This window comes from Puntigrus tetrazona, chromosome 3, assembly GCF_018831695.1.
Source record: "Puntigrus tetrazona isolate hp1 chromosome 3, ASM1883169v1, whole genome shotgun sequence".
Lineage (NCBI taxonomy): Eukaryota > Metazoa > Chordata > Actinopteri > Cypriniformes > Cyprinidae > Puntigrus > Puntigrus tetrazona.
In genome coordinates, this window is record NC_056701.1 from 2,592,166 (window position 1) to 2,608,293 (window position 16,128).

A 16,128-nucleotide genomic window follows, 5' to 3' on the forward strand; every position below is an offset into this window, starting at 1 on the left:
TGTCTGGACAGCATTTTAAGGCACCAGGCGGTCTGTTTTTAAAACGTGGGCGACGACATTATATTGCTTTAAGTTTTATTTTCTTTAGCCAGATGTGTTCTTCATGGTGAAAACAGTCCTAGAAAACACTGAGCTTGATGCACAACAGAAAAAGGCATTCTTAATTAACGCTAATATAGGTTTATTAATCATATCTTGTTGATATTTTATTAAATTATTGTAATTTAAATATTATAATTTTTTAAGTACCATTTGAATCTGTTTTGGGTAATTATATTATTATTTTATACTATTTTATTATTTTATATTAATTTGATTAATTCATGAATGAATACAGTACAATTACAAATATTTTAACGTGCACTATTTTATCATATGAACACATAATTACAATAAATATTTGAATATAAATCTTGCTTATGTTTTGTGAAAGTATAATCATACTTTCATGCAAGTTTGAATCAAGCGATAAGCCATAAGGGGTAGTTTTTTCTATTTATTAACATTTATACATCATCCGAAAGGATATAGGACAATATTTGGATGAGATACAACTATCTGAAATTTTGGAAATAATTCGATAAAATGTGTCCAAATTAAGTCCTTAGCCATGCATATTGCTAATCAAAAGTTATTAGAGATATATTTAGAGCAGTAAATTTGTTAAATATCTTAATGAAACAGGATCTTTATTTAATATCCTAATGATTTGTGGCATAAAAAAAATAAAATAAATAATAATAATTTTGACGTCTATTGCTATCGATACAGTAGTACAGTGATTTTAAGTGATTTGATCAAAGTTGCATATTTTGGATTTATGTTTTAGGACAACTTTAATCAACGTTTCTGATTCACTTCAGTTGTTGAGGACTGTATATCTGTGTTTACTGACATTGTGGTGCATTTGTCTTACATTACATTCAATTAAAATATTGGGAAGTAGCGATAGTTGCATGAAATGAACTGCTTAATTGAAGGTTATGTTCACAAAAATGATGTAATTTGTACATATGAGCGAACCACTTATATTACATTAGGTATTACAGTAGAATCAGATCAGGTAGAAATGGCTCCTGTTACACAACAGCGACAGCAACAACGACGACGCGTTTGTTTTACATCACTATTTTTTGTTTCCGATCCTACAGAGAGTGATGTGGACTCACGGTTTGACGCGGTTGATGAACATCCGTCTCAGCAGGAGAGCGATGGTGCTCAGGACCATGATGGTGGTGCACATGACTGCTGTAGTTCAGCGAACCTCGGAGCGAGCACGAAAAACAAGCCTCAGGACATCCTCGGCGGACGGAGGAAGTGAACCGGGGTCACACTCTTTCACCATGCCCTGCGCGTGAGTCAGATTATGTGGCTGGATTAGCGCTAATCTCGGCCAGCGCGAGTCTCGTGGGGGGTCGGAGCTGTCAGCACCTGCTGACACAGCACTTTACCTGATCAGATCTGAACCTGGAGACCACAGGGAACCAGCAACAGATCCAGACGCGGCCTGCGCAGTGCCGTCTGGTGCGGGAGGGATCCTAGGGTGGTTTGGATGCCTGCCAGCATGTTGTTGTGGTGTTTTACATTGCTAGGGAGTTTTAGGTAGTTGCCAGAGTGTTATAGGGGGTTGCTAGGGATTTTGGGTTACTGCTAGGGTGCTTTTGGTTTTGTTGTTTTGTTGCTTGAAGGTTTTTTAGGGTGTTTGGGGGTTGCTAATGGGTCGCTAGGGGGGTTTAGGTTCCTAGAGAGTTTTGAGGGGTTGCCAGAGAGTTGCTAGGATATATTAGTTTGATTGGGGGGTTGCTTGGAGGTTACTAGGGAGTTTACGGTGGTTGCCAGAGTGTCAAGAGTTGCTGGAGTAACGAGAGGTGGTTTGTGAGTTTTTGGTTCTTTGCAGTTTACTAGGGAGTTGTGGGTGGCTACCAGAGTGTTGCTAGGGTGCTTTGGGTTGCTAGGTGGTTGGTAGGGTGTTAAAGGTTGCTTAATGGCTGCCATGGGGTATTGGTGGCTACCAGACTGTAGCTAGGGTGCTTTGGGTGACTTGGAGGGTGCTGGGATATTTGGGGTATTAGTAGGTTGCTAAGGTGTTTGGGGTTGCTAGGGGGTTGCTACAACCTTGTTAGGGAGTTTTGCATGGGTGCCAGAGTCTTGCTAGGAGGTTGCTGGGATGTTATGTGTTTGCTTGGAGGTTGCTAGGGAGTTTTGCATGGGTGCCAGAGTCTTGCTAGGAGGTTGCTATGGTGTTTTGAGTTGCTATCATGTTTTGTGATTGCATGGAGATTGCTAGAGAGTTTTGCGTGGCAGAATGTGTGACTTTGTTTGCTTGGGGTGCTGTTAAGGGGTTGCTGTGGTGTTTTGTGTTTTCTTGAAGGTTGATAGGGAGTTTTGGGTGACTTCCATAGTATTGTTAGTGGGTTGTTATGGTGTTTTTGGTTGCTAGGAAGTGGCTAGGGTGTTTTGTGTTTTCTTGCAGGTTGCTAGGGAGTTTTGGTATGTGATCGTTTTTCTTTGAGGTTGCTATGGATTTGGGGTACGTGTCAGAATGTTATTAAGAGGTTTCTAGAGTGCTTTGGGTTGTTAGGAGGTTGCTAGCAAGTTTTAGGTAGTTGTCAGAGTGTTGTTAAGGATTTGCTAAGGATTTTAGGTTTACCGTGGTGTTTTAGGTTGCTTGGGGGCTGCTAGGGAGTTTTCGGTGACTGACAGAATTGATAAGGAATTTTTTTTTTAGCTATGCAGAAACTAGAATGTACTGAATGTCTTGGCTAATGTGTAGCAACAACCGGTAATAAATCACATCAGCCTAGGTCTGAAGCGCTCCGTTGTTCTCGAATAGCCAGCTAGCGTTTATCGCGTTACGTGACCGAGTTCACGAGAACAGGGATGATGAGTGTGTTAAAGTGAATCGCGCATTCATCACACATGGTGAAATCCTGTTGACTCACTGTGTTTTTCAGTGACACGATTATGATGAGTCACGGTGACTCCCATGAAGCAGCAGCGATCGATCACATGATCACAGCTGTTACTTGAGGGCACACCGATAAGGAACTGTGTCAGTCAGTTATCTGCTGGCCTGCAAACCTTCATCTGACCTTTAAACCAGAGACCCTGCAGGGGAGAAAATCTCAAATGTTTCTCTTGTGCAACCAGAGACTTTTGCAAAACATTCCCGCTTGTCAGATGTTTCTGCTGACAAAGACCGTCATCTGAGCGTTTTCACACAAAGAGCTCTATAAGAGATCTTAACAACGAGTAATCAGATTTGCCGAGCAGTCAACAGTCAGAGATTTCAATATGACCTCAAGCTGCTCTTTCACAGCTCGAAGACGTCTTGCTGCTGCACAAGTAGCATGAAAAATTGAAATCGGCACACATAGTCAGATCAAACTAAGGGAAAAGAAATGGTTCGGTAACAATAACCTGTAGCGGATAGATGCAGGTGGAGCTGGGGGAGGTAGAGGGTTTCAAAGAAATGCTAATCGTCCATTTAAATGTAAAGCAACAAGCTGGTTTTTTCTTGTGCAACATGAACCAATCAGCTAATGCCGAGTATCTTAACGCTGTGAATATCGTCGGTTCGACTTCCCCTTGAAAAGGCACGCTTATAAATCATGCAGAATGGAGCTTTTGAAAGCGTGGTTTAGGGGAGAGTTTTAAGAGCCGGATTATTAGTGAAAATCTCTGAAGGGGTAAAATGGGGAAAGAATGTGGCGTCAGTGAAGTGCAGCTCTATTTCCACTTGAGTCTGTGAGCGGGTGGTCGGATCCGTCTGTCCGTCCGTCTGAAGCTGCAGGCCGTTTCTACATCTGTGTAAACACACACACACACACACACACACACACACACACACACACACAGAGCTTTATACTGACATTTGTCCTGCTGAGTTCCGCTCATTTACTCCATTCATGACTTATCTTTCTCTCCGACGCTCATCTTATCGCGCGGCTCCTGATAATGAAGTTTTCTCAGTTCCTTTGTAAAGTTTGATCAGGTCCTGGGCTGAATATCTCTGGTTCACTGTAGATTATCGCACACGGAGCCAGACGGCAGGTGAAGACGCTGATAAAAGGACTCATTTAATAGAGATTTAATCAAGTTCGGCGTTTGCTTCCACAACTTTAACATGGTGTCCATAATGTCAGTCGAAGTACCACATTTACTACATTTGTAACGCTATTCCTGGCCTGTTTCCACAAAAAACAACTTGCTTTCCATTTCTATAGCTTTCGAGGAGCAAATCAGCATATTAGAATGATTTGAATGAATTTAATTTGTATTTGTTTCACATTTTTTCTTAAATTAATTGAACGCAAGGATCAAGCGACGCTGAAGACTGGAACAATGACGCTAAAAAAAACAATTAATAAAGTAAAAAAGTCCAATATATTCGCATAGAAAACATTCCTTTTAAATTACAATAGTATTTCACAGTTTTTAATGTTTTACGTCAAATAAATGCAGCCTTGGTGAGCAGGAGACACACATAATGGTCTATAAAAAAAAGTGCATGACTCAGAGTTTATTTCTTTAATGTTTCAGAGTTTATTTCTGAATCAGTGGTTATTTTACATGTACAAAACATTCGAATAAGTACAAAAAGAAATGAGTTTAGCTGCTCTAGTAGCACAGAAGAGTCCTTTCTACTCGCTTTGCTCACAGCACGCAGAGGAAGCGGCCGATACAAAAGCACTCGTCTCTATCAGAAACATCCGCTTCAGATGAGCCGGGTATTTATCTAACGCTCCGGCAGAGACCCGAGCTTCACCAGAAATGCACATTTTTGTATCCGACGGAGGTCGTGTTTGTGTACCGGCCCGTGGTTTATCTGGAGTATGTGTAAATATTTAATGGGAGACGGAGCGCAGAGAGCTCGAGATTTCTGCTCTGATTTATATGCGTGTTTATTATCTGAGCTCAATAACAGTTGCTAGGGATCTGACATCGATAAAGTCCAGATAAAATAGCCATCGACATTTATAAAACATCGTCTCGTTTTCTCTTCATTCTCTACTGCGTCTATTTCTTTCAAATATACACGACACAACTGTAATAATCTTTGGTTTAGTTCGTATAATTCTGCATATGTTCCCTCCTTCACTTTGCGGAGGTTTTGATGGATTCCCAGCCGACTTCGGCGTAGACTTTGTTCATCTGCCAGTGCAGGACGCCCAGGAGTTTAGACCACGCGCTCTGCACCGATGCTGGACCGAAGCATTGTGGGAAAGCTTCCACCAGCACCTCCAGAATCACTCCAGCCAGAATCTGCAGTAAGAAATCAATTCATTCAATCGACCCAAAATAGACCGGAAAGACCTTCATGTGCTGTTATCTTCTGTTCAGATTGAACAAAATATCAAGCAGCACAACTGTTTCCAACGCTGATAACAATCGGAAATGTTTCTTCGAATGACTTCTGAAGGATCACGTGACAATGAAAAGCTGAAAATCTAGCTTTGATCACAGTAATATTTCACGGTATTACCGTTTTAGTGCGCTTTAATCATGGAAATGAAATCTTCTATGTTCGCGTCATGCTCCTCGCACTCACCTTGAAGTAAACCGGATCCACTTTGTGTCTGAGAGCGTGCGATTTGCCCATCTGCTGGAAGATGGTGTTGAGTTTGTCTCCGTCGCGCAGGTTTTCCACCAGCGAGTGGAGGGCGTTCATGACCCGCAGCCCGTGTTTCTTCAGCTGGATGCTCTGCTTCATCTCCTCGGGGTCCTGCATGTCACGAAACTGATCGAAGTACTGCTTCGCCGTCGGGAAGTTCGAGAAAAACCTGGAGGAGCCGCACATTCAGTTACTTTCAAAGGAAAAATTAATTGACTCCCCAAGCCCCAAAATGCTAGTTCGCCCAAAGGTGAAATTTACCCGCCCCCAGGCCATCCAAAAGTTGGTCCGATTTAGAGAAATGTAGCTTTGGATCACTTGCTCAGCAATGGATGCTTTGTAGTGAATGGGTGCCGTCAGAATGAGAGTTGATAAAAACATCACAATAATCCACAAGACACTCCATCAGCTAACATGTTTTCAAGTGAAGAGCTGTTTGTGTTTCCTCCGGTGTCTTCTCTCATCTAAATCCAGCCACATATTTATTTGGAGCCGTTTAGAACCGGAGATTTCTCTCCTGATTCAGACGAGTTTTTCACTTATGAATGAAGGACTCCTATTTCAGCCAGAAGCAATGGTTTGATGTTAAAACGTTTCGCAAGACATTGACTGAAGGATGTTTGGACTCATCCTGATGGCACCCATTCACTGCAGAGCATCCATTTATGAACAAGTTATGTAATGCTGCATTTACTCCTTGATGATCTAAAGCTGAAAACATTTTCAGCAAATTTTCATTTCTACCGCTTAAACCCCAGCGACTTTCTTCCTCCTTTGAAACTTAAAAGGTGATATTTCGAGACGTGGGCTCCATCTTACTTGGTTCCTGATATCACCTTTACGTTCCCCAGGTTTAGAATGACATGAGGTTAAAAAATGATTGTTTGGGTGAAATCTCCAGTTTAGAGAGCTTCACAGAACGCGTTTTATTGAATTAAACATATCGAATCGTTTCAATGAAATATGATTGATGTCAAATCGATTTTACAGAGCCTCGCACAGAAGCATTTTGATTGGACTGGTCACATGATCAGAGTTACAAATAAAAATGTGTAGGTGGTGGAGGATTAGGTTCCAGAGCGAGACCGCAAACTTCCCATTTTAATAGGAAGTGCATTACAGCCATGCAGCCATTTCATGAGGATCCTAAAGATAAACACGTGAAAGCGAGCTCTGCCGTGTGTGTGTGAGCCCAGCTGGACAGATAAGCCTGTCTGAGATAATACTAATCTAATATTTAACCAGCATTGCTGAAATTCTCCATCCCTCACAGCAAATACTGCAATAAAACTCACTCAACTCGGTGATGAAAATGAGCTAGAAGCAGTTAAAGGGACACGCTGCGTGACATGGGTGCCGTCGTTCTTGATTGCTGTTGTCCTAACGCATCCAGCAGAAGCGGCGCGGCTGGCAATTTTGAATCAGAATATCCCTAAATATGAGCTCAATTCAGATGCATGCGTGATATTACAGTATTGCCGTAACTGAGCTCGGCTCTTAACGCTACTGTACGTGCTTGCTCTGTTCGGATGGTGTTCATCTAAAGGCCACGGGGTGAAAATAAAACGTCTCAAATTTATTTTTCTGATGACAGGCTGCTGGTAAATCCCGCAATCTGAAAAAACGAGTTCCACCACATGCGCTTGTTTGTGTTTTTCTTGGCACGTCGCAACCTTTTAAAACGCACGTATTGCGTATTATCTCGTCTGCGCATCCCTTCAGTTTCCTTTTAAAGCATTTTAATATTCAATAACTCATCATCTGACGCTTGTGGCATATTTCACATGTCTGAAATCTCGTTACTTATATATAATAAGTGTTTGACATGCGGTCTGATCGAATGTCAGATTAGGTTTTTGGGCCGAATCATAAAAGACGTTTTGCTTGGAAGAGAACAGGCCTGTTAATCCTATAGTTAGTGGCTGTCAGACCACATCTTCCAGCAGAACAAGAGGGGACTAGTTTACTCTATTAAAAAATACCATTCCCATAAGAACGAAATGATATCCTGAGAGAATCTGTTCCAGCTGCATAACAAAAGGGTGCTTAAATCATTACACTTCTATTAATTGCGGGTTGAACAATTTTGAAAGAAACCAAATACAGCAACTTTTTGTGTTTGTTTTGAAGTTTTAAGCGCAGATTATTTATGTCACAAGAATTTCAGGTTTTCTACCAGAAATTTTCGTTATTTGCCATTTCCTTGTGGAATTTTATAGCAATGTAGAGTTCAAATTTTTATTTTATTTTCAGTGCACACTGACCTTTTAGTTATGCATTTCTTGAACAATTTTAGTTTGTCATTGTCATTTCTAACACTTCAGCTTCGACCAAGGCATTTTTATTTTATTCATTATTTTTTATAATTAATTTTTATATTTATTTCATAATTATTTATGGTGAAATCTTCTACTAAGACAGTGGATGCGCACAATAAGATGTTACTCAGTGGTTAATTTATGATTTTCTTTATTTTTGTAATTAAAAAAAAAAATTCTGAAAAAAATATATAAACACACACATTATATATAATGTGTGTGTATATTTAAATAAACTAAAAACATTTATTTAGAAAAAAATCTAATAAATTGAAACGCCATTCAGCTAGATTTTTTTAAGGATTGAATCATAAAAGGTGTTTCATGCCTAAATGAAATTAATTATTTATTTAATTTTGGATAATATTATTATATATTATTAAACATATATTATCATTATTATTCTATATTATTCTATATAATAATTATTCTTTGTATGCATGTGTTGTATATGTGAAATAATTGAATATAAAGCAGACTTGACTTGATGATATTTCAGTTAACGATTTTGAAGACAAAAATAACAAAGATTTTGATTTGATCACATTTTTGCTTTGAAATGCTATTTTAATTTTGATTAGTAAATCTATCTGACCGAAGCATCTTTTGTGTTTTTACAGAGCGGCCGTGATGTTGTTTCATCTCTTACGGCCCACAGAACTGAACCACAACAGGAAGATCTGCCCCATTAAACAGAGACAGAGTCTAGTAAATGCCCACAGAGGAGACGTGTCCTCACATGTCCAAATCAAACAGGAGATAAAGAGAAACTGTGTTTCTCTCTCATCGTAATGTAGGCCATAACTCGTGTTTAAGTATATGCGCTCTTAACCTCTGATTCCAGATTCATGTGTCAGCGGCTGGAGGACGAACAAAGGCAGTTAAAATCCCTGGAAACGTGAAAACAATCATGGGATAATAAACAGAGCGCTTAGATGAACAGTTAAGAGAGTCCCTATGCATGCGATAAGACAAGCTGCCAAGCTCACCTTCAAAGATGTACTTTGTGTATTATTTAACTATTTGTATTATTAGGGGATTATTTTTCATCCTTTCAGCATAGCCCGTCTGTTTTATATTTCGGTTTAGCTTTATTTCAGTTTCAGTCATTATTAGTCGGTCAGCTTTAGTTTAAGGTCGGAAACTTCTGTTTTAGGTAGTCAAGGCAATGTGGACGTTAACATGAAGGCCTTTTGCACCACAGGAATGGTTTTATAGAACCTGAACTAATTGTGGAACCATTGGCGTGTTCGCAGAAACTAGGAACAGAAAACTTCCAGAAAACTCCAGAAAACTATACTTTTTTTTTCTCTATTCTGTCACCGAAGGAGTTATCGGCTCTGGCTTACTCAGTTTAGAACACTTAATTTCAGCCGATTATTGTTGATTTGATTGTGTAGTAATTGGTGTAGTTTTTGTAATAGTTATTGTTATGGTTATTGTTTGTTGGTATTGGTTTAGTTAACGTCTGTTGGTGTGGACACTATTACAGTTATTTTCTGATGGTGTGGATACTCATTTAATTACCGATATATTTAACGTCTTTTGGTGCGGACACAAATTTAGTTACCGATATAGTTGACGTCTATTGGTGTGGACACTCGTTTAGTTATTGATATATTTGACATGTTTTGGTGTAGACACGCATTAAGTGACCAATATAGTTGACGTCTTTGGGTGCGGACACAAATTTAGTTACCGATATAGTTGACGTCTATTGGTGTGGACACTATTACAGTTATTTTTCAGTGGTGTGGACACGCATTAAGTGACCAATATAGTTGACGTCTTTGGGTGTGGACACAAATTTAGTTATCGGTTTAGTTGACGTCTGTTGATGTGGACACTCGTTTAGTTATTGATATATTTAACGTCTTTTGGTGTGGACACACATTTAGTTACCAATATAGTTGACGTCTATTGGTGTGAACACTATTACATTTATTTTTCAATGGTGTGGACATTCATTTAGTGACCAATATAGTTGACATCTTTTGGTGTGGACATTCATTTAGTGACCGATATAGTTGACGTCTTTGGGTGTGGACACAAATTTAGTTATCGTTTTTAGTTGACGTCTTTTGGTGTGGACACAAATTTAGTTATCGGTTTAGTTAACGTCTGTTGATGTGGACACTCGTTTAGTTATTGATATATTTAACGTCTTTTGGTGTGGACACACATTTAGTTACCGATATAGTTGACGTCTATTGGTGTGAACACTATTACATTTATTTTTCAATGGTGTGGACATTCATTTAGTGACCAATATAGTTGACATCTTTTGGTGTGGACATTCATTTAGTGACCGATATAGTTGACGTCTTTGGGTGCAGACACAAATTTAGTTATCGGTTTAGTTGACGTCTGTTGATGTGGACACTCGTTTAGTTATTGATATATTTAACGTCTTTTGGTGTGGACACACATTTAGTTATCGGTTTAGTTAACATCTGTTGATGTGGACACTATTTTTCTGATGATGTGGGCACTAATTTAGTGACCGATATAGTTGACGTCTTTTGGTATGGACACTATTACAGTTATTTTGCGATGGTGTGGACATTCATTTAGTTATTGATATAGTTGACGTCTTTGGGTGTGGGCACAGATTTAGTTATCGGTTTAGTTAACGTCTGCTGACGTGGACACTTGTTTAGTTAGCAATATAGTTGATGTCTGTTGTGTGGACACTAATTTAGTTATTGATATAGCTGACATCTTTTGGTGTAGTTATTGTCTAATATAGTTGTGTGTATATATATATATATACTAATATAGTTGATCATTTCTGTCATGTTGTGTTGACTTTTGACAAACGGAAGGACAGTTCACCCTGGCTTGTGTATTTATTTACACAGTATGAAAAATATGCTAAAACTGTGCTGGATGTAAAAGACATTTTGATAGTTTAGTTGTTTCTTCTTGACTTTTTATTCCAGTCTTACACTTCGATGGCTCTCCTTTGTCTCCAACTTTCCCAGCTGCGTGTCAGAGACTGTGCACACTTCGCATCTGAGATGTTTTTACCGTTTGTCATTACCTCTCGGCTGCAGGCTGGTTCTTTTTGACATCAACTAGTAACAGAAACGAAAGGGTGCCTTGCAGGGTGATTTGAATAAAATTGACAGAAAATGGATAACATCTGCTATAATCCACTGACCTGCTAAATTAAAGCATCACAGGGAGATATAAAGTCTCCTCTTGTGAACGTCCCCTCTGAGAAATAAATCTAATTTCACGAGCTGAAAGAGTTTAATTATGATTCTTTATTGCAGCCCTTCAGGTATGATCTTCAGATAGATGTGAGCTGTTATCTTTAGAGAGAAATTACTGCTAACATCCATCATAATCCCCAAGCCTTCTAGGCGTGCACGGGTCAGGAATGAGGAAATATGAGCTGGAAAATGAACATTAGAAGAGCAGCAGGACATCCTCTTTAACAGTAATACGATAATAAATATTACAAGCAGAAAAATGCACTGAATCATGATTTCATAGATTTGCATAGATCTACTGTTGTCACGCATCAAATGCACTTTCTTTCGTTTAACGTTCTTGATTTATTTCTCCCAGTTGTATAGTCCAGTCGAACTCTTCATAATCCCAGTAGGTTGTGCCAGTAGAGAGATACAGCTGACAATGAAGTAAATAGAATTAGTCTGTGATTTCTATTAACCGATTTCAAAACAAATAAAAAAAGCTATCATGAATTCTCTCTCGATCGACTGATTTCATCTCTTTTTCCTCATAAACGCATGTTTATTCAGTGAACCCTCTGCATTTGATTGTCTCTCACTTAAATGAGCCTAAGATTAATGTCCTGCGATTCCTGATTTAATAATAATAATAACAGCAGATTTATTTGATATATGCATTTGATATTTCAATTAAGCTTTATTTTTATTGCTAATTTAGGTTATTTCAGTGGGAAAACCAGTGCAAATGTGTTTTTTTTTTTTTTTTTTTTGTTGCAGCAATGAAGACCAGGAGTTTGAAAGAAGCGTGAGAAGTTTCTGCGCTAAAGCTGTCATCTCTGAAACATAAAGAGCAGCTGGAGATCCCAAAAAGCGTTGAAGGTCAACATGTTCACCAAATCCCAGCAGTCACACCTCAACTCTACCCACAATCCTCCTGCACCCAATTTAACTTCTTTTCTTTCCGTACAATAGGATATCGATCTTTATTTGTGGCCACATAAGCAGCGCCAGTGGGATTAGTTTTCACATCTTTCGCGTGATGTCACCATAGAGCATTGGTCCTCCTGGATTCACCTGATGTTGTGTATGTTTTTATCACATCCACTGTGATGGGATCGAACCCTCAACCTTCAGATCACCAGCCCTGAACATCATGTGTGGACCTCGCCAAGGAAAACACCTTGATGAAGTAAATACTGTCTGCACAAACGCAGGAAGGTTTCTATAATATAACAGAGATCAACGAAAATGCTCCACTGTGATTTCTTTGTTTGGATTTCTAGAAGCATTAGTGCAATTTGTAAATATATCATGCTACTGAATATAAACATTAATCTTGGTGCATGCCCCCAAACACTTATCGTGGTATATGTTAAAATATTTGTATTTGGTGGTGCATATCAAAACTATGGTGCAGCTACGGTAAATTACTGTATTACAATAGTATAAAAAATGATCCTGCAGTGGTGCTTTTTTCAAAACCTCTTGTAAATCTTTAATGTCAAATGCATAATGGTAAATGGTTAAAAACGCTGTATTACTATGGTATGTTCATTGTACTAACATTGTGCCTGGTAAACATGGTATTATCATGGTGTAAGTTAAAAAAAAATTAATAATTGTAATAAAAACTGAACAATTTTAATTATAAATGTTCAAACTCCATTGTATGATAGTGGTGCATGTTCAAAAAGGCCACCTACCATTAAAAAAAACCCCAAAACATTACCACCCTAGTGCTTGTCGAAAAACTATGGCATAACTGTGGTAAATGTCCAAACAACCAAGCATGAAAAAGGCAAAAACACAGCACTACCATTGAGTAGAATAACATGGAATTACTGATAGATGGGTAGTTTTTGTGAATGAGGTGTAAATAAGATACCTGATGAGCACAGCCACTCCGGCGTTCTCTCGGTTCTCGTAGACGGGTCTCCACGTGTCCTGGATCACACACACGTCGTCCTCGGTCAGAGCCTCGGGACTCTGTGTGAGCTCCACGCCGCCGTCTCCCTCCATCCAGACGCTGGCTGAGAAACCCTTGAGCTGTGTGTGTGCTCCTGACGGGGGCTTTATTCTGTCTCCTCAAGAGTCTGATGAAGAGTTACTGCTGAATGAAGAAGATCCTCCCACCCGCCGCCCTTTATCTTTCTCTCTCTCTCTCTCTCTCTCTCTCTCTCACCCGCTCACACACTCACACAATCACACCTTCCCCCTTCGGTTTACTTGCTTTTTTTTGTTTTTTCCCCTCACACTCTTGCGTCCGTCTGCTGCCCACCCACAGGAAAGACAACAGACGGGATCTCTATAATATTCCACTGGGACAGCGAGGAGATTCAACGAAGAGCAAACTCCTCTAGAGTTTCAGAACTCAAATCTAAAGCTTTGGTATTTGTATTGTTTCACAGCAAAACATCTACATGTCCTTAAACGAGATACTGAGAGCCAAAATTGCCCGGTAAAGTACAGTTTACCCAAAAGTGAGGTTTTCAATGAAAATCAGTGTTTTTTTGGTCATTAAAGCATTGGTCATGGTCCACAAAAACAGGTTTGGGATGACATGACGGTCATTGGTGGAGTTTGTCTCCTCTCTGGAGGCTTTCTAGGGTCCTCTGAAGACATGAAAATACAAATTTAGTCGACAATATGAACTCAAACATTGCTTATATTACCATCTGAGCTACTCCACTTTCTTTTTATGCCTCTTTACTCTTAATGGATGACAACGACCAGTTTTGGTTTGTTCTTGTAGGGAAAAACCATCTGAGACGAAGCTGGCGTGAAGCACAATGGAGAACTCCAGGTAAATCCTTACTTTTTTATCTTGAACAAACACACAGGAGTACTTTAAAAGCAAACGGATGTGGCTCACCTTACATCAACACGGCCGTGTCCTGCATCCGTAGATGAACAGCTGCTCATCCACAGGGATGTTTTATTGCCCAGACGCTAATGTTTCAGCAGTTTAACAGCTTTTTCTGTAACGATTTATTAAAGTACACACATCCCTCAGGCTCGAACGGGACAATAGTGCTCTTCCAGAGTTAATCAGTTTCTTCGGTGTTTACGATCTTGTAACTACGCTGGTGGGTGTGAAGCGTGCGTACGTGTGTGTGTGTGTGATTGCGTGGCAGTAAAAGCAGACCCTTCACACACTTTCACTGACAGATCCACGCCACGAGTTCAAACTGGACAGAGACAAATAAACAGAGAGGCGTTTAAAGCTCGTTTCCGCAGACAGAGCGGCAGGTGACAGATCAGAGGTTTTAGTCTTATTGTTCGGGGGCCGGCGTGTTTTGTTGGGTCGTGGGGTCAGTTTGACACCCGTCTGCAGCGGGAGCCGAGATCCCAACGGTTTTCGCTCCCCGTCTCTTTTCGCTGTCTCGTACATCGCTTTGAAAGTGCAGCGCTTTTGAGACAAGCCTCTTCTGCTCAACAAGGCATTCATTCGATCAAAAATGCACAAAAACGATAACATCGTGAAATATTACTACAGTCATTACTACAAAAATCGTCCTGGTTTTGTTAGACGTGTTCCTAGGTCAACGTACTCTGCAACATTTTAATCAAATCTTTTAAAACTTCCACTTTCAGCATCCTTACTCCAGTCTTCCTTGTCAATAAACATGTCCGATTATTATAAAACGTCGAAAGCAGCGTTGCTTCGTATTTTGCGGAAACCCTGTTGTTTCCTTGTTTGCTCAGGATGCTTTGAATACGTTCAAAGAGCAACATCTCTTATAACATCATAAATGCATTTACTCTCTATTTTGATTTGATTTAATGTGTTCTACGATGGCAAGGTCTTAATCTTTATCTGAACTGCTTCCATAACACAAAGCGAAATGCGTATTTATCTGAAACATGAACCGTACGGATTATATGAGTTCATGTGCAAGTTTAAAAGGCCGGGAATCTACAAGAAAGGCTGTTGAAGACACATCCCAACCCCGAGGCCTGTGAGCCATCATTACTGATTCGTTACAGTATTTATCATAATCCTTTTTCTTTATACTCAACTTCTGAAGAGCCATTACGCAGTCAGTTATTGGTCGTACCTTACAATGCTGACACTCGACAAAGCAAACTGGAAGAGTTTTAGAGTTTATTGGCAAAAATACATGCTCACAGTCTTGTATGATTTGATTCAGTGATAGTGAATGTCATTGATCCTTTCATTTACTGTGTTTCTTCTGCCCTCTAAAGGAGGCTAGGTGCAAATATCTCCTTGCCTTGATATGGTTATATTTTTGAGATACAAACACGCACCTGAGATTTACTACGTGTTATATATTTCTGTATATATTTGCTCTCCACTAATATCGGCACCCTTGGTAAAAAAAAAACATCCTTTTGATCTTTCATTTAAGAATTGACCTTTCAATGAAGTAAAAGAATTGAAAATGGAATTGGTGTTTTTTTTAATTCACTTATAATCATTTCAGTTATTCATATGATTCGTCTTTAGATCATTTTTTAATTATTTACTTATTTTTATCACTTGATTATTTTGATCACTTATCATTATGTTACTAAAGCATTTAAAAAAAGCATTTATGATGTTTTTATATTTTATATCGTAGATTTTTCCTCGCTTATGTATTTTCCTTGTTGTTCAATCTAATGCTTGTGGTGTTTCGTGAACGGTTTCGTCTGCATAAATGGAGATATATGAGGGGAAACGTTTGTAGGAAGTTGCCGTCAAAGCAGTTTTGGTTTAACAGTACGTGTTGAATTTGTGCTGGTCAGACCAAGTGTGAACACTGGGACATATTACTTTTTAACCTCCTGCTTCTGCTCTTCTCTGGCTTTTCTCGGTCCATGTCTTGTCTGACATAAGACTGTTAAGCACTCATTTGGGCCGCGAAACCTCTGCTGAATAGTGGTTTTGTTTCTGGACTGAATAGACATTGCAAATAGGACGCCGAAATATATGTAGCTTTAGAAATATATACAGTATTTTAAGTCAACATACAAAAATACAAACAAAAAGATA

General features: G+C 39.3%; 2 protein-coding genes across 2 annotated transcripts in view; one reads left to right on the forward strand and one right to left on the reverse strand.

Annotated features, from left to right (window-relative positions):
* The window catches only part of LOC122341572 (tripartite motif-containing protein 16-like), a 341,738-nt gene that overhangs the window by 242,391 nt on the left and 83,219 nt on the right, over window positions 1-16,128 (forward strand). The window lies entirely within an intron of this gene.
* On the reverse strand, window positions 4,522-13,246 carry cygb1 (cytoglobin 1). The gene is made up of 3 exons (XM_043235056.1): window positions 13,018-13,246; window positions 5,552-5,783; window positions 4,522-5,265 (listed from the first exon to the last, which is right to left on the reverse strand). Exons 1-3 carry the CDS (start codon window positions 13,149-13,151, stop codon window positions 5,098-5,100), a joined length of 534 nt encoding a protein of 177 aa, XP_043090991.1. The 5' UTR covers window positions 13,152-13,246; the 3' UTR covers window positions 4,522-5,097.

Coding starts and splice junctions, on each gene's coding strand:
- cygb1 (XM_043235056.1), bottom strand. CDS start 13,151: ATGGAGGGAGACGGCGGCGTGGAGCTCACACAGAGTCCCGAGGCTCTG. Junction 5,784..13,017: donor GGAGTGGCTGTGCTCATCAG/GTATCTTATTTA, acceptor CGGCTCCTCCAG/GTTTTTCTCGAACTTCCCGA. Junction 5,266..5,551: donor TGGATCCGGTTTACTTCAAG/GTGAGTGCGAGG, acceptor TTCTTACTGCAG/ATTCTGGCTGGAGTGATTCT.